Raw genomic sequence first — 24,790 nt, 5'->3', positions numbered from 1 at the left:
TTGTAATAAGTCATCAGAAGGAAATACCTTGAATGATTGATCCAAATGAAGATTCAAAAGAAGTCTCTTTCGGTTATCATTTAGCATGCCATCGATTTTTTTCATATGAGGTAAAAGTAGCTCATCTGAAACATTATAATTTAACAGGATAAACTATCAATAAACACAATAAAATTCCAACTTTTCTCAAAACATATTAACATACACTAAATTCATTGGCATATGTAAAATATTGATTGCAAAAAACTGGACATGAAGCTTTCTGAACAAAAGTTAACTTGAAAAGTAGGTTTATAATAGCAAGTGAGAAAGAGGCAGCTCATGATGATAGGATGAGCACTATATGAGGATCCAAAGTCCTAAGTTTTAGCTGAACTAGAACTGCTGGATAAACTAGAACTGGCTTTTAACTGAATAGAACTGATATGTGGCAGCTATGTGACCAATGGGCAAGCTGCCTAATTTCTTCAGACCTCATTTACCCTCTGAACAATCTGAACAATCGTAGTATTACAAAATACAAACTGATCTAACAAAACACTGAGTATGACCAAGGGATATTAAGTCACTTTAATTTGAAGCAAAGAAAAAGTAGGGGAAGAAAATGATCAAAACCCAGTACCAAAATATGAATCAAAATAGTTATTTTAGAAAAAGAGGGGAGAGTAAAATTATGACCAAGATTCCTACTCAAAGCTTTTGGCTTTCAATGTCACCACTGTGAACTTTAAGCTCCATTAAGAAAAGCACTTTTAGAATATAATTAGTTTTGGTGTAGCATTAAACATTTTAGATTATTAGACTCTTAATTTATCAGCATAGTAATTTATTATATTTTATAATACTAACTGCCTCTAATAACCTTTCTGGGGAAAAAAAAAAAAAATTCCCAGAATCCAGGTCACAAGTTTCACAGCTAAGTAAAATGATTGTTTACATAGTCTTTCTATTACTGATTAAATCTGTTCTAATACTGTATTTACATTCTACAAAACAAGTTTTAAACATTTGTGATTTAAAATAATAACCTTAAAATTTTCTCCCTTTGTATTAGAGAAAATCAGAAAACACTGATAAGCAGTTTTTAAAAATCTTTCAAAATACAACTACACAGAAATGACTACCACAAAGAGAAGCATATTTTATGATGCAAGGAATATAACATTTAATAGCAAAAATGCTGACCTGGGATTAACTGAGTTCTAATCATGGTTCTTCAACCTCTAACTTGTTATCTAACTTTAATCTCTTTTGGACTTTAGTTTACAAAATAAATGTTTTAGACTAGTTAATATCTAAAGTCCCTTCCAGCTCCACATTATTCGAAAATGACTGATATATAGGTTACTGTCTCTGATTATGTGGTAAGAAGAACTGGACCAGAAATTAGAAGACTTTTTATTTTAATCCTTTCTCTGCCACTTTCCAGTCTGTGGGCCCTTAAGCAAGTCACTTAACCTCTCTGAACCTGTCTTAATCCACAAAATGGCTAAGTTGTTTTAAGGTTAAACTAGAATATGTGCCTAAGTATGTGAACATAATAAAACAGTATATAGTCATGCACTGCATAATGACATTTTTGGCAATGACAGACCACATATACAATGGTGCCATATTCTTACTGTACCTTTTATTTTCTTCTTTAACAACAACTTTTTAAAAATTTCAATAGCTTTAGGGGTACAGGTGGTTTTGGTTTCATGGATGAGCTGTATAGTGGTGAAGTCTGGGATTTCAGTGCATCCATCACCCAAGTAGTGTACATTGTACCCCATAGGTAGTTTTTCATCCCTTACCCCTTTCTCACCCTCTCCCCGTCTGAGTCTCCAATGTCCATTATACTGTATATGCTGCCTTTGTGTACCCACAGCTTAGCTCTCACTTATAAGTGAGAACATGCGATATTTGGTTCTCCATTCCTGAGTTACTTCAGTTAGAATAATGATCTCCAGTTCCACCCAAGTTGCTGCAAAATACATTATTTCACTCTTTTTTATGGCTGAATAGAATTCACTATATTTTCTTTATCCACTCATCGGCTGATGGTCACTTTCCGTATCTTTACAGTTGTGAACTGTGCTGCAATAAACATACGTGTGCAGGTGTCTCTTTGGTATGATTTATTTTCCTTTATGTAGATACTCAGTAGTGGGACTGCTGGTGAGAATGTAAATTAGTACAACCGCTATGGAAAACAGTATGGAGATTTCTCAAATAACTAAAAGGAATAATATTAATTGGTATAACCCAGTGCATTTACTGGTTTAATACTAATTGATTAGAAAATAATTGTTATGATGTATCTTTTACTAAATATACAAGTATATGATTTTAATCTTTATGCCACTTTTATCTGGTTCATCTTTTCAATTATTGGAAAATAAAATACACTGACATACAGACCTTCCATGTAATACCAAAACTTAGTAAACTATTTATGAAGATGATTAGATTATAGATTTGGAAGAAACTGGTTAGTAGCTATACAATTTTCCCACAAGTAGAAAGCAATAAAAGTTCAAATATTCAGAGAATGTATGAAAAGATATGACCATTTTATAGAATTAAGATGCTATGTATTTAACTGACAATTTATAGGTATATATTACACAAGCCACCTATAAACATGTAACTACATATAAACATATAACTAATGGACAAGATTTCTTTTTTTAATTCCAGGAATTACTACGAAGAAAGTACTGCTTAGAAGACTGTACCATTGCTCTTCTCTAAGGCTTGCATTGTGTCAGGGTCCAAGGCAATGCTAACAAGCAATTCCATGTAGCTCTTAAAGGTTTCCTTCATTGCTCTTGTGTTCAAAAAGCGAGTGACAAAGGGAGCGGGAGGATCAAATTCTGGGAGGGAGAAAGGGTTAAATATTAAATTTTCCTTCCTGACAATTTTAAAAATTCTTTTCTCTATAACGAGACCCTAGAAGCAGATTGCAGATACAATTTCTTCAAATTCAAGACTTCTCACCTTACCTTTAAAAGGTCTGAGGTTCTCAAAGCTGGTTTGCACATCACAATGACTGCAGAGCTTTGTTACCAATAGAACAAAAAACCAGACTGCTGGATTTCCTAAAACAGAATCTTTGGTAGTGGTGGTGGTCGTGGTAGTGGTGACGAAGCTTAAGTATTATGCTCTTAAAAAGCTTCTTAGGTGATTCTTCTGTGGTGTGTGTGTTTTTTTTTAAGACAGAGTTTTGCTCTTGTTGCCCAGGCTGGAGTGCAATGGCGCGATCTTGGCTCACTGCAACCTCTGCCTCCCAGGTTCAAGCAATTCTCCCACCTCAACCTCCCGAGTAGCTGGGATTATAGGTACACACCACCATGCCTGGCTAATTTTTTTATATTTTTAGTAAAGACGGGGTTTCACCATGTTGGCCAGGCTGGTCTTAAACTCCTGACCTCAGGTGATCCGCCCCCTCAGCCTCCCAGTGTTGGGATTACACGCGTGAGCCACCACGCCTGGCCCCTTCCTAAGTGATTCTGAAGCCCAACACCAGAAAAAGTAGACTGGGTAAGAAACTATTTGTCTTCCGCTGGATCCCACCACAGATATCTGGTGCCAGGTGGTGCTACTCTAGTCTTGATGGTTTCTCTCTGTTTAGTAGTAAAGAAATTGTATGACATCCAATGTATGAGTAATACATAGATTTCCATTTTATTCCTACACATAATTTGCTATAAAATTCTTGCCTAGGATGTATTAAAATTTTTAGAAGTATGCCAGGTGCAGTGGCACATGCCTGTAATCCCAACAGTTTGGGAGGCCAAGGTGGGAGGACTGCTTGAGCCCAGGAGTTCAAGACCAGCTAGGGCAACATAGTGGGACATCGTTTCAATTAAAAAAATAATAAATTAGCCACGTGTGGTGGCATGTACCAGTATTCCCAGCTATTCAAGAGGCTGAGGCAAGAGGACTGCTTGAGTCTAGGAGATTGAGACTGCAGAGTGCCGTGATTGCGCCACTGCACTCAAGCCTGGGAAACAGAGTAAAGACCCTGTCTCATAAAGAAAAACAAAAAAAGAAAAAAATCATTTTAATGTAAACATAGCCTGTGCACAGAGGAAATTTCATTCAAATCCAATGGGAAGAACTACGAGATTAACTTGTTGGGTGCGCTGGTGCACACCTGTAGTCCCAGCTACTTGGGAGGCTGAGGTGGGAGGATTGTTTGAGCCCGGGAGTTCAAGACCAGCCTGGTCAATATAGCAAGACTCCATCTAAAAAAAAAGTTTCTTTCAATTTTGACTTTTTGTATTCAAATATATAATCAAGTCACACCCTTAAATAGCAGTTTTAAAAATGTTTTTAATGTTGTGGGTATATAGTGTGCATGTGTGTGTGTATATGTGTTTACACACACACACACACACACGCACACACACACACACACACACACACACACACATTTTTTTTTTCTTAGAGATGGGGTTTCACTATGTTGCCCAGGCTGGTCTTGAACTGTCAGCCTCAAGTGATCCTTCTGTCTCAGCCTCTGAAAGTGCTGAGATTAGCTGTAAGCCACCGTGCCTGGCCTATAGTAGGTATATGTATTTTAAACAGCAGCTCTTAAAGTACAGTCCATGGACCCCAGGGGGGACCCCAAAACCCTTTCAGTGGTCTCTGATATCAAAACTGTTTTCATGATAATATTAAGATATTATGTACTTTCTTCACTGCATTGCCATTTGCAAAACTAATATTGGGTAAAACTGATGGTGCCTTACTTACCACAAATGAAGGCAATGACAACAAACTGTACTAGTAGTAATATACTTTGCATGACTTTGTCATGTCACTACCATGTATTCGGAGGAGGAAAAAGTCAGTTTCACTTAGGAATAGTCCTAGGGGCTGGGCATGGTGGCTCACACCTATAATACCAGCACTTTGGGAGGCCAAAGTGGGAAGATTGCTTGAGGTCAGGAGTTCAAGGCCAGCCCAGGCAATCTAGCGAGATACCATCTCTACAAAAAAATTTTTAAGTTAGCTACATGTGGTGGCATGCACCTGTAGTACTAGCTGCTTGGCAGCCTGAGGTAGGAGGATTGTTTGAGCCCAGGAGTTCGAGGCTGCAGTGAGCTAAAAAGGTACCGCTCTTCTCCTGCTGGTGACAGAATAAGACCCCATCTCTTAATTAACAACCAGAATAGTCTTAGGGCCAGGTGCGGTGACTCATGCCTGTAATCCCAGCACTCTGGAAGGCTGAAGCAGGACAATGGCTTGAGGCTAGGAGTTTAAGACTAGCCTGGGTAACAGAGTGAGACCCAGTCTCTACAAAAAAACTTTAAAATTAGCTGGGTGTGATGGTGCACACCTGTAGTCCTAGCTACTTGGGGGACTGAGGTGAGAAGATTGCTTGTGCCAGAAGTTTGAGGTTACAGTGAATTATGATTGCACCATGCGCTCCAGCCTGGGTGACAGAGTGAGACCTGTCTCTAAAAATACAAAATTAAAAAAGAGCCTGGGCAAGGCCAGACGCGGTGGCTCACGCATGTAATCCCAGCATTTTGGGGGGCCGAGGCAGGTGGATCACGAGGTCAAGCGTTCAAGACCAGCCTGGCCAACATAGAGAAACCCTATCTCTACTAAGAATACAAAAAATTAGCCAGGCGTGATGGCGGGCGCCTGTAATCCCAGCTACTCAGGAGGCTGAGGCAGGAGAATTGCTTGAACCTGGGAGGTGGTGCAGTGAGCCGAGATAGCACCCCTGCACTCCAGCTTGGATGATAGTGCGAGACTCCATCTCAAAAAAACAAACAAAATACAAACACAAACAAAAAGAGCCTGGGCAACATGGAAAAACCACGTCTCTACTAAAAAATACAAAAAAATAGCCAGCTATGGTGGCACACATGCGCCTGTAGTCCCAGATACCCAGGAGGCTGAGGTGGGAGGATCACCTGAGCCTGGGAGATTGACGTTGCAGTGAGCCGTGATTGCACCACTGCACTCCAGCCTGGGTAAGAGTGAGACCTTGTCTCAAAAAAAGATAAAATAAAAAATAATAGTCCTTGATGAAGGAGTAAAAATTACTACTTTTATGAAATTTCTACTCTTACATAGATGTCTTTTAAATATTCTGTGTGATGAAATAGCAGGTACACATAAAGCACTTCTGTGTAAGTATAATGGGTATGACCAGGAGGAGCACCCATACAGTTGTGTGAGTTACAAGATGAACTAGCTATTCTTTCCCCCAACAAAACACCATTTTTATTTGAAAGAATGACTGACAGATACACTATGGCTATCCAGACTTGGGTATTTGGCAGACATTTTCTTAAAAATAAATTAAGAGAATCTGTTCATTCAAGGAAAACAACTGACAGTATTTGCTGCCAATGATAAAATTTGAGATTTCAAGTGAAAATTAGAATTCTGGACATCTTCTATCCCTACTGTGAGTTTGAAAGCTTCCCAATTAAGACTTCATTGATGAGATCATTCATAGAATTGGTGAGTACTATTTTTTGATAGTGTAAAATGAAATATCTGACCTTAAGAGCAAGAACCATAAAACTCTTAGAAGAAAATGTAGGAGTAAATCTTTATGTCCTTGGATTTGGCAATGGATTCTATGTGAACAAAAGCTGAGCAACAAAAGAAAAAAGTAAATTGGGCTTCATCCAAATTTAAAACTTTTGTGCATCAAAGGACATTATCAAGAAAGTGAAAAAGACAACCTACGAAATGGGAGGAAACACTTTCAAATTATCTATCTGATTAACGGTTTAATATCCAAAATATATTTAAAACTCCTACAACTTAACAACAAAAGACAACCCAGTTTAAAATGGGCAATGGATCTGAACAGACATTTCTCCAAAGAAGATACACAAATGGCCAATAAGGACATGGAAAAAATGCTCAACATCATTAATGACTAGAAAAATTCAAATTGAAACCACAATGAGATACCAACTCACACTTGCTAGGATGACTTTTAAAAAATGCACACACACACACAGAAAATAACAAGTGTTAGCAAAAGATGTGGAAAAATTGGAACCATCATGCTTTCCTGGTGGGAATATAAAATGGTGTAACCATGTGGAAACAGTTTGGTGGTTCCTCTAAAGGCTAAACACAGGATTATATGTGACAACAGTAACAATTCTGCTTCAGGTATATGCCTGCAAAATTGAAAATAGGAATTTAGATACTTGTATGCCAATGTTTATTACACCAATTATTCAGTTAGCCAAAAGGAAGAAATAACCCAAATGTCCATCAATAAAACATACAATAGAATATTATTTAGCCATAAAAAGGAATAAAGTTCTAATATATGCTTTTACATGGATGAACCTTGAAAATATTCTGCTAAGTGAAAGAAGCCAGACACAAATGGAAAAATATTGTATAATTCCACTTATATGAGACATTTAGAATGGATAAAATCAATATACAAAAAATAGATTAGAGGTTACCAGTAGCTGGAGGAAAAAGAGGGTAAGTAGTTGTTGCTTAATAGTTACAGTTTCTGTTTGGGATGATAAAAGTTTTGGAAATAGAGGTGAGGGTTATACAACAGTTTGAATGTAAATAATGCTAATAAATTGTACCCTTAAAAATGGTTAAAAAGGCAAATTTATATTTAACCACAGTGTTTTAAAGTGTGAAAAAAATACTGGAAAATCTATGTCACCAAGCTAACTAATATTTTCACATGACCAATTAACAATGTTATAAATCCATGCATGGATGAGAGATATGTAAAAGTTAAGACAAACCAATAGATTTTAATGTAATAGCATGAAAACTCAAGAAACTACTACTTTTCAGTATCAGGAGCATCTATAAATATCTGAGAAGGCAATTGAAATCCTCCTCCTTTTCCTAACTACATACAGAAGGAATATTTCAATTGCTTTCTCAGTTAAGTATGGATATTCTTGATACTTTAGCCTAAACAACATATAATAACGAACTGAATGTAGAAGCAGATATGTACTCATCTCACTAAATACTGTTAATTTTGTTTTAAAAAACACACCTCACATTAATAAGTAATGGGTTCATTTTAAATAAATATTTTTAAACTTTGAATTGGTATTTAGTAAATATCAATAGATTTAGCACACATAAACCAAAGTATCTAGAATCCTCAATGTGTTCAAAGACTTCATTGGAGTCCTGAAACAAAGAGTCTGAAAATCACCAGCCTATGAATATATGTTTATTATCAATATTTGACTTAAGAGAACTAAATCCATTCGTTAGCCTGAGAATGTAAAACAAGGAACAAAAAGGCACTAAAAGTGTTTGCTTAACTATTAGTGACACCTAGTGGTCACTCAAATTACCAAGGGAAGAAAATGTTATTTGAAGAAACTATAATTGAGAGCAAATTCAGAACCAAACATTTTGATTCTAAGCAGCAGGCAAGACTGCTAACTGCAAAAATTACATATGATGCCTTCTATGCATATTCAAGGCATTGAATTTCCTTATATATTCTGATGTATATATATATATTTTTCTTTCTTTTTTTTTTTTTTGAGATGGAGTTTCGCTCTAGTTGCCCAAGGCTGGAGTGCAATAGCGCAAACTTGGCTCACTGCAACCTCCGCCTCCTGGGTTCAAGTGATTCTCCTGCCTCAGCCTCCCGAGTAGCTGGGATTACAGGTGCCTGCCACCACACCTGGCTAATTTTTTGTATTTTTAGTAGAGACAGGGTTTCACCGTGTTGGCCAGTCTGGTCTCGAACTCCTGACGTCAGGCGATCCACCCTCCTTGGCCTCCCAATGTGCTGGGATTACAGGCATCAGCCACCGCGCCCAGCCTGATGTATATATTTCTAAACAACCATTTACAAATAGCTTTTATTATTATTATTATTATTTAAGAGATGGAGTCTCACTATGTTGTCTAGGTTGGTCTTGAACTCCTGGGATCAAGCAATCCTTTCTCCTGAGCCTCCCAAGTAGCTAGGAGTACAGATGTGCACCACTGCACTTGCCCACAAATAGCATTTAAAAACAGTACATTTAGACTGGGCACAGTGGCTTATACCTATAATCCCAGCACTTTGGGAGGCCAAAGTGGGAGGATTGCTTGAGCCCAGGAGTTTGAGATCAGCCTGGGCAACACAGTGAGACCCTGTGTCTACAATGATAAAAATTTAAAAATTAGCTGGGTGTGGTGGTACCCACCTGTAGTCCCAGCTACTCAGGAGGCTGAGGTGGGAGGATCACTTGAGCCTGGGAGGTTGAGGCTACAGTGAGTCATGACAGAACCACTGCAGTCTAGCCTAGACAATGGAGTAGAACTTGACTCAAAAAATAAAAAAATAAAAAATAAAAACAGTAAATTTAAAGTAGACTTCAGCACTGAAGAATTTTTTTTATTATGGTTCTATTTCTAATCAGATAATTTCTAAGATAATCTCTCAAGCAATGATACTTGTGATGTTAGAAACCATCTTGGACATCAACTTCAACCATAGCCCCAACAACTAATTCATCATTCAAGTTCTGCCAAGATTACATCCTGAATTTCTCAAAACTGTCCCCTCATCTCCATCCCTGCTGCCACTATTTAGGTGCAGACTCAATTTATGCCTGAATTATGTCCTGCAATTCAAATTCAATTTCACCATATTGTTTCCCCTTTATAAATCCCTCTAAGGACTCTCATTTGTTTACAAGATCCCAAGCTTCTTAGCTTTATTATGGCATACAAGGTCTTTCATCATCCCTTACTCTTTTCTTATATTCAACTTTATGTTCTAGAAAAATAGGGGCCAGCAAACTTTTTCTGTAAAGGGCTATAGGTATTTTAGGTTTTGTCATATGGTCTCTGTAGAACTACTCAAATCTGCCACTGTAGTGGGAAAGCAACTGTATGGAAATATGCAAATGAATGTATGCAGCTGTGTTCCAATAAAACTATAAAAACAGGCTGAGGGTCAGATTCAGTCTGCAAGCCATTTGGCAACCTCTGTACTAGACTACTGAACCACTTGAAATTTCTTACATATATCACACACCATGATTTGTGTGCTGGTATAATCTTATGTATTACAACTATCTCAATTTTAATTTCTAATATAGTAAATATCAATAGATACACCTACATAAATGCATTTTAGGATCTTCAGTAATTTTTAAGAATGTAAAATGGTTCTAAAGTCAAGAAGTTTGATAACAGATTATTTCAACCTTTACATTTTATAAAAAAAGAAAAAACTAAGAGGATATCCTACCTTAGTCATAGGTACATGATAAGCTAGTGGCAGATATACAGTAGTAAGCATTTATTAAATAATGTAGTGGTATACGTTATTAAATATATTACTATATTATAATTTGAGTTCCTCTTTCCTAGGCTTAATTATTCTTTTCTTCTAGCATAAACTTAGACTCAAATGTTTAGAACTAGGCGGGGCGCAGAGGCTCATGCCCGTAATCCCAGCACTTTGGGAGGTTAAGGCAGAAGGACTGCTTAAGCCCAGGAGTTTGAGACATCCTGAGTGACAAAGCAAGAGCCCATCGCTTAAAAAAAACATTAGCTGGGCTTGGTGGTGCACACTTGTAGTCCCAGCTACTTTGGAAGCTGAGGTAGGAGAGTCACTTGAGCCCAGGTGTTCGACACTGCAGTGAGCTAGGATCATGCCATTGCACTTCAGCCTGGGTGACAGAAGGAAACCTTGTCTCAAAAAAACTAGATGATTCTTAGTAATCATCTGATCTAACCTCCATCTTATCCAGAGTTGAGATGACTGGCATTACTAAGGTAAGTTCTGCCTTTTCTATTTACAAGGCTGCATGTGTGGGTCAACTGCTTCAGTTGGTATGTTCAGGGAATGTGAACTTACTTTCATAAAAACCTAAACAGAATTTATTAGGCAGATAAATTCCCTGAAAAATAAATACATTTTGAATTGTCAGCATCACCGCTCCTCGCCACTCATGTAGATAATCTAAAGTTATCAGGATAGCCATTTCACGGAAAACTCACCCTCATCATCACTACTACTACTATGGATCTCAGGAGATGAGTCAGATTGGGATGATGAAAATTCTTCTTTCCATTTTTTCCGTTTCTTTGGTGGTGGCTCAGCCTTTACTTTTAGCTGTTTAACTTTGGGTTTCACGGAAGGGGTTTTTGTAGTTGTAGTTTTTGATGCTGGAGGATCAGAAGCTTTACTACTACTACTTGGCTTAGCTTGAACAGTTCTGCAATGTTATAAACAAACTTCATTAATATACTGAAATCTTGTTAAACTAAAATAAAATAGAAAAATACAAAAGAATCACAGGAGAAGATTATCTAATTACCCTCACCAATACCTCCAAAATATACAGTCCAAGTCCTATACCTCTCAATGGTGATTCCCATAAAATTTTCTTAAAATACATTCTTTTCACCAGTAGCATTCAATATTCAGTTACTAAGGGACTTTTAGTTCAGTCCTTATTTCTACTTCCTCATTCCCCTCCTTGATTTATGGACTTATTTCCCAGAGACTATGAGGCTGTACAACAGATGATCAGTGGCCTTAGGAAGGTAATGAATGATATAACCATAACTGCCATATCTAGCTCTGACCCTAAGAAACTCTCACACAGGCTCTGGTGGTGTCAGGTTTTGATGTAGAAACCCAAATGTGGCCAGGTGCGGTGGCTCATGCCTGTAATCCTAGCACTTTGGGAGGCCGAGGCGGGTGGATCACCTGAGGTCGGGAGTTCGAGACCAGCCTGGCCAACATAGTGAAACCCCATCTCTACTAAAAATACAAAAATCGGCTGGGAGTGGTGGCATGCGCCTGTAGTCTCAACTACTTGGGAGGCTGAGGCAGGAGAATCGCTTGAACCTGGGAGGTGGGGGTTGCAGTGAGCCAAGATCACGCCATGGCACTCAAAGCTGGGCAACAAGAGCAAAACTCCGTCTCAAAAAAAAGAAAAGAAAAGAAACCCAAATGCATCTGTCCTAGAGTCCCTCAAGATTTGCTCTATGCCATCTGGGTATGGTGGTTCACATCTGTAATTCCAGCACTTTGGGAGGCTAAGGTGGGCAAAGTGCTTGAGCCCAAGAGTTCAAGACCAACCTGAACAACATGGTAAAATCCCATTCCTACAAAAATTAGCTGGGTACAGTGGTGTGTACCTGTAGTCCCAGCTACTTGGGAGGTTGAGGCAGGAGGATCACCTGAGCCTGGGAGGTCGAGGCTGCAGTGCTGTGATCACGCCACTACACTGGAGCCTTAGTGACAGGGTGAGACCCTGTCTCAAATAAAAAAGATTTGCTCTCTGCCAGATCTGAAGATTTGAGTGGATAAAATTCCATCATAAAAATAAGGTAAGCTGCTTCCAGTAAGTGGGAATGTTAATGAAACTGGACCTACTTGGCACTCGATTAAGAATATCTAGGGTCATACCTGCTTTCTCATACAGACCACAGGGTCAAGTCAGTTATCTTCCAGATTCATGCTCCAGACAACCCAGAGTCACATATAAACCCAGAGTCACAATATAAACCCAGAGTCACATTAATACACAATAATAATTCTACTGTGTACACTTGTCCAGTAATGTAGAGTTCTCATAGTTTTTTTCTCAAAAATTATTTTAAATTTAATTTATTGAATTGTTATTTACATTTTATAGATGAAAAAGGGAGCATCAGGGAAGTTGTCTTCTTTAGGTCACATAAAGCTGGACTCAAACTTTTTGCCTCTACAATTTTTTTTCACAATACTAGGGTGACACCAAAAGAACTCAGGGAAAAGAAAAGGGCACCCACCCACCACAGAAAGCCGTGAGCTTTGCAGTGCCCATCTCATGCCTTCTAAAGAATCACTTATTTCATCAGGCTCTGAAATTTTTTTGACTTGTGTATAATAATAATAATAAAAAAAAACTCTTTAATTGATATGCTCCTTTGTACATTGGTATCATTAATAATACACCAATATATATGCACAAATATATCACCTAAGAAAACACATACCTGATAGCTTGTGAAGGTTTGTTTCTTGGCTTTTTAGAACACACTCTGACATATTCCTTCTTGTTTGCATTTTCAATGAACTTCACATATATTCTTTTGTATTTACTCTTTGCATCTCCAAAATATCCAAGATACTGAGGAAAGAAACACTTTTGAGTTACATAATTGTTCAATCTATATATAAATGCTACTTTGTTGGTTCGATTGACTATCACATAGCCAACCTTCAAGTTTTTAAAATGCAGCTCTGGCCAGGCTAATTTTACCCTCTAAAAAACTGATCCCAGGCTCATTATTGATTTCATATGTACAAGTCCATATGTACAAGCAATATCATTAGGCATATTCTTACTTCCAGTTACATAAGTATGACAGAATAACTTCCATCAGTCTTCTGGTAAATCAGGATATTTGACTAGTAGAACAATCAATATAAAGGAGCCTCTGAGTTCATCTGAACTCTTCATAGGCTAACATTAATCCCTTTCCTTTATTTAAAAAAAAAAGTTAAACAATAGTACAAGGTCATTTAATTTTAAATAGCTGATATTTAACAAATGACTTTATTTTTATATTAGACTATCAAAGAGCATCAATATTCTAGTTCAAATTATATGCTATTTTATATCAAAATTATTCAATATAAAATACTTCTAAATTTAAATCATTCTGTTTTTTTCAGGACCACTGTCAAAATAAGGCTAATATAAACATGCATTTTACTTACACTATTTGTAGCAGCAAATTCTCTTTGACCATCTCGAATTTCAGGAACAAATTTCTGTAATAAAGCTTTTTGTACTTTCCAAATAGCTGGAGGTTCTTTTCCTGTTTTTAAAGCCTCCTGTAATAACCAGAATTAATGATACTTTATAAAACACAGCAACATATTTTAGATCTTACAATGTTAGAGATGAATCTGAAAGGCCTACCCTAGCTCAACCTTTTATCTTACCTCTCTATCTGATATTCTGCAATAATTCTTATAAGCTGATTAGGTTATTCAGTCTCTGCTTAAATTATTCCAGAAATAGGGAGTTCATTAACACACAAAGTAGCCCATTACCCATTTGTGCAGCTAAAACTAGTGGAAAGTTTTCTTCTAATGACACTGTCCTATGTTACATATGCAATTTTATAACCATGTATATATACATATCTTAAAAGACCCTAAACAAACACATTAAAATATTAAAAGTAGTTAATTGTGAATAATGAGAATATGGAATGTTATATTCTTCACTGCACTTTTTTTCTTTTTTGGAGACGGAGTCTCGCTCTGTCGCCCAGGCTAGAGTCTCGTGTCGCCCAGTGGCGTGATCTCAGCTCACTGCGAGCTCCGCCTCCCGGGTTCACGCCATTCTCCTGCCTCAGCCTCCCGAGTAGCTGGGACTACAGGCGCCCGCACCACACTTGGCTAATTTTTTGTATTTTTAGTAGAGACGGGGTTTCACCATGTTAGCCAGGATGGTCTCGATCTCCTGACCTCATGATCCGCCCGCCTTGGCCTCCCAAAGTGCTAGGATTACAGGAGTGAGCCACCATGCCCGGCCTTCACTGCACTTTTTAATATCATTCCAATGTTTTTTAAAAAGGCAAAAGTGACTGGATGCAGTGGCTCATGCCTGTAATCCCAGCACTTTGGGAGGCCAAGATGGGAGGACTGTTTGAGGCCAAAAGTTTGAGACCAGCCTGGTCAACATAGCAAGATCCCATCTCTATTTAAAAAAATACATAAAAAGGCAAAAGCAAAGCAAGCAAACAGAAACCCGAAAATATGTTATTTTAAACACAGCTAAAACTTTCTTACATAAAATTATTACATTCTCTTCATGGTTATACAACTTGAAATTATGAAATTAAATTTAATTCTACTTTTATGTGATAGTCCTCTGTTATTTTGTTTAAACTTTTAAATTATATAAATAACGATTTTCTCCAAACTACTAATAATGAGTTGGGAACCGTGAAAAAAGTCAACATTTTTAAACTACTGTAATTACTAATACTGAAATGTAACTGACTACATTTGTACAGAAATACATACAACTAAGTTAAAGTTAAAATTATCTTCAATGATATCTGACATCTACTCTTAATATTTTGATTTTATCAAACACTTATAACGGGATAAAACTTTCTATAATTCAAAGTAGATGCATGCTATTAAAGTCATAATGAAGGCTATCACAGGCACACCGGCTAAACTATGACCTTTACACTGGTGAACGCTGACATCACCTTAAAAGTCTCTATGTCTTCTATCTTTACCACAAATTCGTCACGCTCTCTGTATTGGCCTTCTCCTCCGCTTTCTGTGTTCTCCTCATCTGTAAAACCTTCTATGGCAACAGTGTCCTGTCCTTTTGCAAATTGGTCTGAAGGAAGACCATCAAGTTCAATGGGCTTTGAGGATTCCGAAGAGCTTATATTTTCCAGAATATTTACTGCATATGAAGTAGAGTGGAGAGGTTCTTGCTTAACTGCACCCACAGTGGTGGAGGAAGTAGTAGCCGTACCAGTAGTATTGGCAGTTGGGCTAGTAGTTGCCACCTGTAAGGCTTCTGAAACGAAACCAAGCAAATGGAAATCAGTATTACAAATATTTAAACACTTACTTGTTTTGTGTAAAACTTAAACAGTTTAAAAAGAAAGACTTGATTATTTTGTAATAAAATTGGTTGAAACAAAACCACAGGAAGAAATTAGACAATAGATGTTAATTTTCAAGAATCAAAGATGTGAGAATTGAGTCTGAATGACAAGTAGACTGCAAACCTACAACTATCTACCTACCCTCCCATTGCCAATTCCATGTAAGTAGAGCAAAACTATTTTTAAAAGAGGCTGGGTGTAGTGACTCACCATCTGTAGTCCCAGCCCTATTAAAAAAAACAAAAAAATTAGCCAAGCATAGTGTTGTGTGCCTGTAGTCTCAGCTAATCAGGAGGATGAGATGCAAAAATTGCTTGGGCCCAGGAGTTTGAGGGTTACAGTGAGCTATGATGGTGCCACTGCACTCCAGTGTGGGTGACAGAACAAGACTCTACCTAAAAAAATAATAAAAATAAAGACATGAAAGTGATAAAAGATAAGGAAGGGTCAGCCAGCCAAAACTGTGACTCTTCATAGAAGATGAAAAACCAAATACATGTGGGGAAAAAAAAAAACCCAAAACATTCTGAAACAGCACCAGAGGCTATCAAAATTAAAATGATTATAAAGTAGTACTATGAAAAACTGTATGCCAACAAATTAAATAAGTTAGATGAAATGAACAAATTCCTAGAAAGACACAAACTACTAACAAAGATTGGGGCCGGGCGCAGTGGCTCATGCCTGTAATCCCACCATTTTAGAGGCCAAAGCGGGTGGATCACGAGGTCAGGAGTTTGAGACCAGCCTGACCAACACGGTGAAACCCTGTCTCTAATAAAAATACAAAAATTAGCCAGGCATGGTGGTGTGTGCCTGTAATCCCAGCAACTCAGGAAGGTGAGGCAGGAGAATTGCTTGAACCCGGGAGGCGGAGGTTGCAGTGAGCCAAGATTGTGCCACTGCACTCCAGCCTGGGCAACAGAGACTCTGTCTCAAGAAAAAAAAAAAAAAAAAAAAGACTCGGGAAGAAATAGAAAATCTGAATACCCCAATACAAAGTAAAGAAAATAAAAGTAATTTCAAAACATCCCACAAAGAAAAGCATAGGCCCATATGGCTTCACTGGATGATTCTATCAATAATTAAAAGATATCAATCTTTTATAAACTCCAAACAATAGGAGGAAACGCTTCCCAACTCATTCTGTGAAGCCAGTATTATTCCAATACCAAAACCTGACAAAAACAGCATGAGAAAACTATAGACTAATATCCCTTAGTATATAAATACAAAAACCCACAATGAAATACTAGCAAATCCACCAACATACAAAAAGAATCATACAATGTGACCACGTGGGATTTATCTTAGGAATGCAAAGTTAGTTTAACACCTGAAAATCAATGTAATACACTATGTTAATAGAAAACAGCATAGGAGCACAGGATCATCTCAATAGGTGAAGAAAAAGCATCTGACAAAATGTAATGCCCTTTTATGATAAAAACATTCAACTACCTGGGAACTTCCTCAACTTTACAGAGGACATTTAGAAAAAATCAGTAACTAACATCATACTTAGTGGTTAAAACTGTAAACTTTCTCCCTAAGAAAGATATCTGAAGAAGCAAAACTATATTTGCAGGTTACATGATCCTGTATATAGAAAATCCCAAGGCCTGGGCGCAGTGGCTCACTCCTGTAATCCCAGCACTTTGGGAGGCCGAGGCGGGCGGATCACCTGAGGTCAGGAGTTCGAGACCAGCCTGGCCAACATGGTGAAATCCCGTCTCTACTAAGAATACAAAAAAATTAGCCAGGCATGGTGGCACACACCTGCAATCCCAGCAACTTGAGAGGCTGAGGCAGGAGAACTGCCTAAACCTGGGAGGCGGAGGTTGCAGTGAGCCAAGATCTCACCACTACACTCTATCCTGGGCAACAAGAGCAAGAACTCCATTTCAAAAAACAAACAAAAAAAAATCCCAAGGAATATACTGAAAAACTATCAGAACTAAAAAATGAGTTCAGCAAGATTGCAGGGTATAAGATCAATATATAAAAATCAAATGTATTTCTATACATTTGCAGTAAACAACCCAAAATAAAATTAAGAACACAATTCCATTTATAATAGCATCAAAAGTAACATTTATGAATAAATTTAACAAAAGAACTGCAAAACTTACATTGTAAAACTATAAAACACTGTTCAAAAAAATTATAGAATATCTATATAACTGGAAAAACATCCCATGTTCAAAGATGAGAAGACGCAACACTGTTAAGATGGCACTGTTCCCCAAACTGATCTATGGAATCAACCCACTTCCTATAAAAATCTGAGCTTCATTTTTTAAAAAAATTGAAAAACTGTTCCTAAATTCATATGGAAATGAAAGGGACCCAGAATAGCCAAAACGATCTTGGAAAAAAAGAACAAAGTTGGAAGACTGACATTTCTCAATTTCAAAACTTACTATAAAGCTATAGAAATACAGACTGTGATACTGACACGGACATACATAGGTACAGATCAATGAAACAGAATGAAAGTTCAGAAATAAACTCCTATACTTATGAGCAAATGATTTTCAAAAAAGGTGCCAGAACCATTCTAATAGAGAAAGAATAGTTAACCATCCTACTATGATGGTTATAATTAAAAATACAGACATTAACAAATGTTACCAAGAAAGTGGAATGAATGGAGTCTTTATACATCACTGATGAAAATGTTAAAATGGTACAACCACATTGGAAAATAGTTTGGCCATTCCTCTATTAAGCATGCAGATATATGATTGAGGAATTCCACTTCTGGATGTGTACCCTAGAGACAATAAATAGCCATACAAACCTTTGTACATGAATGTTTACAGATTTATTCATAAGAGCCAAAAACTCTATCAATGGATAATTGGATATACAAAATGTGATATATCCACATTAGGGAATAAAAAGGAATTAGATACTGAAACATGCTACAACATAGATAAACCCTGAAAACATTATGCTAAATGAAAGAAGCCAGTTACAGAAGGTCACATATCATAGGATTCCCTTTACACGAAACATCCCAAATAGGCAAATCTACAGAGAGAGAAAGATTTGTGGTTGCCTATAGCTGGTTGTGTGTATGGGAATGGACTCCTTAATGGATACAGGGTTTCTTTTTGAAAGATGGAAATGCTGCACAAGTCTATGAATCACTGAATTGCACACTTTAAATGAGTGGATGTTATTGTGTATGAATTATAATTCAATAAAACTTAAAAATATTTCAAATACCAGAGCTGACAGAGGAACTCTGGGCTGAGGAACAAATATAAAGAACATGTAGCATTCCAGTGGTAAGTCTGAATAATACTGATGAACTAAAATAGTCACATATACAACAATAAGTCAATAAAAATGGGAAGGCCAGGCTGGGCACAGTGGCTCATGCCTGTAATCCCAGCACTTTGGGAGGCTGAGGCAGGCAGATCACTTGAGGTCAGGCATTCAAGACCAGCCTGGCCAGCATGGTAAAACACCATGTCTACTAAAATACAAAAATTAGCCAGGCATAATGGCAGATGCCTGTAATCTCAGCTACTCAGGAGGCTGAGGCAAGAGAATCACTTGAACCTGGGAGGCGGAGGTTGCAGTGAGCCGAGATTGTGCAACCGCACTCCAGTCTGGGTGACAGAGCAAGATTCCTTCTCAAAAAAAGAAAAAAGAAAGGAAGGCCAGTGATCCCTTTAACTGTTCTGAGCTATAGGCAGAAGGGGTGTTTGACCACAGGCTAAAATGCAAAAGCTATACTCTGAAGAAAGTGAATTCTACTTGCCTAGAATGGTGGAGGAGCTGAGAGAAAACCAAAGCAGGGCCTGAGGCAAAGCCAGACTTCCAATACAGAAAAAATGGAAATGCAGACTAGCAGGGGAAATCCATGAATGAACTAAAGTGCTTGACAAATAGAGTAAAGACCTCCTTATTGCTACCAGCCAGCCTACCTGTTCCTGTCCCAAATTAAAGCCATCCTCATACATTTACGCATTTCCCACTCAAGGGAAAAGGCCTGTTGAGGAAATATAGATGAATATTCTAATCATGTTAGGAGCCCATACTATTTTATCCTAACATATTTCTATAATGCTATAGTTACACGGTCATACTTTTCTGTCACAAAAATATGTGTGTAAATGGAAACTGATTTGTAATTGAAGGCTCAAAATATTACACATTTCTAACATACAATTGTATAGTTGATCCAAATTAATATCTTTTCACATTTTAGACAAGTATTAAATGTAAAAATCATGCTTCTGTTGGACATGGCACTTAAAATTATTCATACATGGATCCATGGATAGTACTTATTGAGATAGATTTTACGACCCATTTTATTTGTCCTTCACTTTTATTGATATAAGAACTGAGAAACCATGTTCATATAAATAATGGACAAATTAAGGAATAAAAGTGACTTTGTTATAGCAATGTCACTGACTTTTGCAAATACTTTCTAAGTTATATGGCAAAACAAATCACATAGCTATCTGTGAACCAAAACAGAGATGCTGCAGCACACTCTGAGAAAAGGAAATATTAAAGGTATTTTAGTATTTAGTTTGCTTTAATCAGATGCAAAATAATCCCAAGGAGAAGCTATGAGGTATAAGAATGAATGAAGGGTAAACTGGGAAATGTATAAGTAAATGTAAACAAATGACTAAAAGACTATTAATGATGATAGAATTAAAATATGTGTAACAATAACATTTATGTCAGGAGGGGATTAAATGGAGCTCCACTGTTCAAAAATCTATATTATTCAGAAAAAGGAAGATACTGACAGATTTGGAGAAGCTAAAAGTGCATGTTGTAATTTCTATTGTAACCAGGAAAAGAATAAAATATTTCACCAAAATAATCAGGGGGTGGGCAGCTAGATAAAGATATGAATAAATAGCAAGACTGACCACATAATGATTATTGAAATGGATGATGCCCCCAGAACTGGGTTTCATTATGCCAATCTCTGTACTTTTGTATATGTTTGAAAATTTCTATGAAAAAAGCAAAAAAATTTTTTTTAGAAAAGAATGTATAACTTCTAGTAGAGGGAAAGTTCATCAATACTTTATTTATATGCCCTTTACAGGAAGTTTTAAAAACAAACCAAACAATAGTCTTTTCTTTTTTTAAGAGATAGCATCTAGCTCTGTCACCCAGGCTGGAGTGCAATGGTGTGATTCCAGCTCACTGCAGCCTCAAACTCCTGGGCTCATATGATACTCCTGCCTCAGGCTCCCCATTAGCTAGGAAGACAGGCACATGCCAACATGCCCAGCTGTTTTTTGTAGAGCTAGGATCTCACTATGTTTCCCAAACTAAAAAGTATAGTCTTTAGAGATGCATACATACATGGTAAAATTATATTAAGAAAAGTAAGAAAGTGATTACCATCCAAGTCAGTTAGTGATTTGCTCTCGAGGTTAACAGTGGGTTTAATTTAATACTCAATTAATTTTGATACTTTCTTGCTTTCCAATGAATGACATTTAACACTATAAATCTGCTTCTTCACACCAAACCCTGGCCACATCCTATTAGTTTCAGTATATAATGCTCCACTGTCCATTCCAATTAGTTTGTCATTCATTCCAGTTTTGGTTTCCTTTTTAAGCCAAGAGTTATTTAGAAGGGTGAGTTTTTCTTCGTTCCTTTCTTTTTTCTTTCTAGAAATGGCTGCACTGTATCCAGGGAATGTAGCTTGAATAATGTCCGCATTTTCAAATCTGTGGAAGTTTTGTTCTGTATTTTTCTTTATGCATGTTTAATTTTCATATGTGGGTTGTATTTCACAAGAAAAAATATTCCAAAAGAAAACATAGATACGGAAAATATACTAAAAAATGCTAATAACAACAAAATTAGTATGACAATATTAAAACAAATCATTAAGTGGGAAAAGAAAGATTTTATTATGATAAAAGGAAATTTAACTGTAGTAAAATTTTATGCACTGAATTACATGGGTTCAAAAAAGTAAACAGTATTAGAAAAATAATATAACATAATGGGAAACTTTAACACACCTTTCTCAGGAATCAACAGATCAAGCAATCTAAAAACAAATAAGGGTAGAGAGGAGTTTTAAAACTTTTTATTACTATGAAATTTTAGACTACACAAAAGTAGAGAATACAAACCCTACTACAACCCAGCTGTAACAAGCACAAACATTTTGGTTCATATGTAAACATTTTCTTAAATAACCTAATATCATTTATTAAATAAAAAAGATATAAAGGATTTGAACACTATTAATAAAATCTATTAATACTTAGTATTTATAAAAATTGGACTATCTATAAAAACGGACCATTTACCAAGCTACTAACAACATTTCCATAAATTTCAAAATGTGAACATATTCCCTGAACACAATACAAAAGAGTCAAATTAATAATTAAAACAAAAACTAGTAGAAAACCCCTGACCATTCCTCATAACTCCTGGGCTAAAAATGAAATCAAAACTGAAATAATAAACCAGTTTGAAAAGAAGTGAGACCATTATAAACTGAAACTGTTAGATATGGTCAAAGTATGGTGCAAAGAAGAAAACTTACAGCTTAAATGCCATTAGACAGAAAATACAAAAATAAACTAAGTATTAAACTCAAGAAGCCAGAAAGAGATATCAAATTATACCCAAGGAATACAGGGCAAAAGAATTAAGATAATAACAGACATTAAGAAAAAGAGTAAAAAATAACGGGAGCAAAAAAATAAAAGTAATTTGGCTCTTTAAAAAAAACCATTTATTAGGCAAAACCTTTCACTGACAAGGAAAAAATGCAAATAATTATTTAGAGGAAGAAAGAGGGTATAACTACAGAGGTAGAAGAGACTAAAACTTAGGGATTACTATGGACAACTTTACAACCACAGAGTTTACAATCTAAATGAATGATTTTTCCTAGAAAATGTAACTTTCTTAAATTGACCTAGACAGACCAAGCAACCTCAAGAAAAACTGGAAAGATGGTTAATTAGATCTATTCTTAGAAAAGTTTTATCAAATCCCTATTATATATGATAAACTTTCAAAGCTTAGATGAACAGAAAAATTTTCCCAGTTTAATTTGTAAGATCAACATAATCCTGAATACAAAAGTGAGTCAGATTAAGACAGAAAATACTATAAGCTAATCTCACTTATGAATCTAAGTGTAAAACTCTCAAATAAAATACTAGCAAGTTAAATCTTTCAACAGATTAAAATCATCTGTCATGACCAAGCAGGGATCATGATAGTCCCTAAGCAAAACTATACAACCCCCAAGCAATGAAACTTCACAACAAAACCCTCTATCTGGCATGAGGAATGGGTAAAGAAGCCTTGTGCAAGGCTAACAGTAAGGGGAAAATCTATTTCTTTTTTCTCTTTTTCGCTCCCAACTCTGTCCAGAGAGGGGTCCAAGTCAAAGAGCTGAAATGCAGTAATAATGAATCAGAAATCTAAAACCCTAACAGAACGCTTGTCTTTTTGGCAAAAGCAACCTAGAAACAAGGCCCCTAAGGGATTAAGACAATAGGGAGAATCCCTGTTCCTTCATTTCTCTCACTGCATTGCCCCAAGGGCGGTCCCAGTTGCAGAGAATTATGTCTAAGCATGGGCAGACAAATCTCAAAAACAAAACAAAACAAAAAAAAACAACAATCCCAGCCTTCCAGGCAAATGACTAGGAAAGGGGACTCTGGGATCTGGGCAGTGTGGGGAAAATCCCAGGGAAAAGGGAGCTGGAGAATGGGATCCTCTCATTCTATGTATGGACCCACACAAATCAGAGTTTCATACCTAGGATGCACAAGTGTAAGATAGACCAAAACTAGCAAAAGAAAGTCTTTGAGATCTGAACTACAACACAGTCTACCATACACCCAAGTTCCAGGCTAACTGCTGAAACAGACCTATAGCAGCAAAGCAAAAGTCTGAAAACAGAACTGATACTGGAAACACCATTCACACAAAGTAAGATAGAACTTATGGTCTAACTGCCTGCTAAAACAGAACAAAATAAATCAATATGCTCCAGAGGATGTTAATAGAACCTAGAGATAATACAGCACTCAAAATGTCCAAGATACAATCCAAAATTACACAATATACAAAGACCCAGAATATCCCATAATGCCAAATAAATTTCAGAGACAAAGAACTAAAACAGACCTTAAAACAAAATTAAAACCCAAATTTTAATTTAATTTAATTTATTTTATTTTATTTTTGAGACGGAGTCTTGCTCTGTCGCCCAGGCTGGAGTGCAGTGGCGCAATCTCGCCCTCGCTGCAAGCTCCGCCTCCTGGGTTCACGCCATTCTCCTGCCTCAGCCTCCCGAGTAGCTGGGACCACAGGTGCCCGCCACCATGCCCGGCTAATTGTTTTGTATTTTTAGTAGAGACAGGGTTTCACTATGTTAGCTAGGATGGTCTCGATCTCCTGACCTCGTGATCCGCCCACCTCGGCCTCCCAAAATGCTGGGATTACAGGAGTGAGCCACCGTGCCTGGCCCCAAATTTTAAGTTTTAAAAGATCTTCAAGAAGCCCAGAAAACTGACGGTGGTATTACACATTTTTTTTTAAGCTTTTAACACATTTCAGCCAAGTCCATTTTATCCAGAGATGCAAACAAAACTGAAGTTGGAAACACCAATTTTGGTTTCATTACATTGTTGAGATCTGGGTGCCTGTCACTTGTGTCCTTAACAGTTTGTTCTGCATACCCATGGCTCTCCTAAGAAGTCGGGGCTGAGTGCTGTTCGTCAGCTTGGCCTTCACTTTGAAAAAATATACCCGTCACTTTGAATGAAATCAAGTTGTAACTAGACTGTATACTCTAACATTCTGCTTCCACTGACTTGATAATAGTAAATTACTTGATACAGATTCAGAAGCATTTTAGTAATATAAAAACTAGTTTTATACTGAACTTTAATTCAATCTGAAAGGAGTAAGGAATGGTGAAAACAGCACCCATCCCTCGTTTCAGGATTCAAAACTAGGGGTGGGTTTTTATATTCCATTGGTCTTTTAAATGCAAATATAGAATTCAGAGTGTTAGACAACCGTGCACTATCTTGCCTAAAAGAGCCCAGGATTTAGTTTATGTTGTTGATACAAGATACAGTTCCATTAGTTTCTTCTTTTTTTTTTTTTTTTTTTTTTT

The 24,790-nt window shown here is 36.9% G+C and overlaps 1 protein-coding gene across 1 annotated transcript in view; it reads right to left on the bottom strand.

The window, feature by feature from the left end:
* The window catches only part of QSER1 (glutamine and serine rich 1), an 85,497-nt gene that overhangs the window by 10,779 nt on the left and 49,928 nt on the right, over positions 1-24,790 (bottom strand). The window contains exons 5-10 of the mRNA XM_017849725.1: positions 15,211-15,533; positions 13,697-13,813; positions 12,970-13,103; positions 10,978-11,195; positions 2,721-2,858; positions 28-125 (exon numbers count right to left, since the gene is read on the bottom strand). Coding sequence (XP_017705214.1) covers positions 28-125; positions 2,721-2,858; positions 10,978-11,195; positions 12,970-13,103; positions 13,697-13,813; positions 15,211-15,533 — 1,028 coding nt within the window. The remainder of the gene's footprint in view (positions 1-27; positions 126-2,720; positions 2,859-10,977; positions 11,196-12,969; positions 13,104-13,696; positions 13,814-15,210; positions 15,534-24,790) is intronic.

This window comes from Rhinopithecus bieti, unplaced genomic scaffold (assembly GCF_001698545.2).
Source record: "Rhinopithecus bieti isolate Rb0 unplaced genomic scaffold, ASM169854v2 scaffold_32083, whole genome shotgun sequence".
Lineage (NCBI taxonomy): Eukaryota > Metazoa > Chordata > Mammalia > Primates > Cercopithecidae > Rhinopithecus > Rhinopithecus bieti.
Note: the sequence above shows the minus strand (reverse complement) of the source record. Positions and strands in the feature narration are given on the sequence as shown.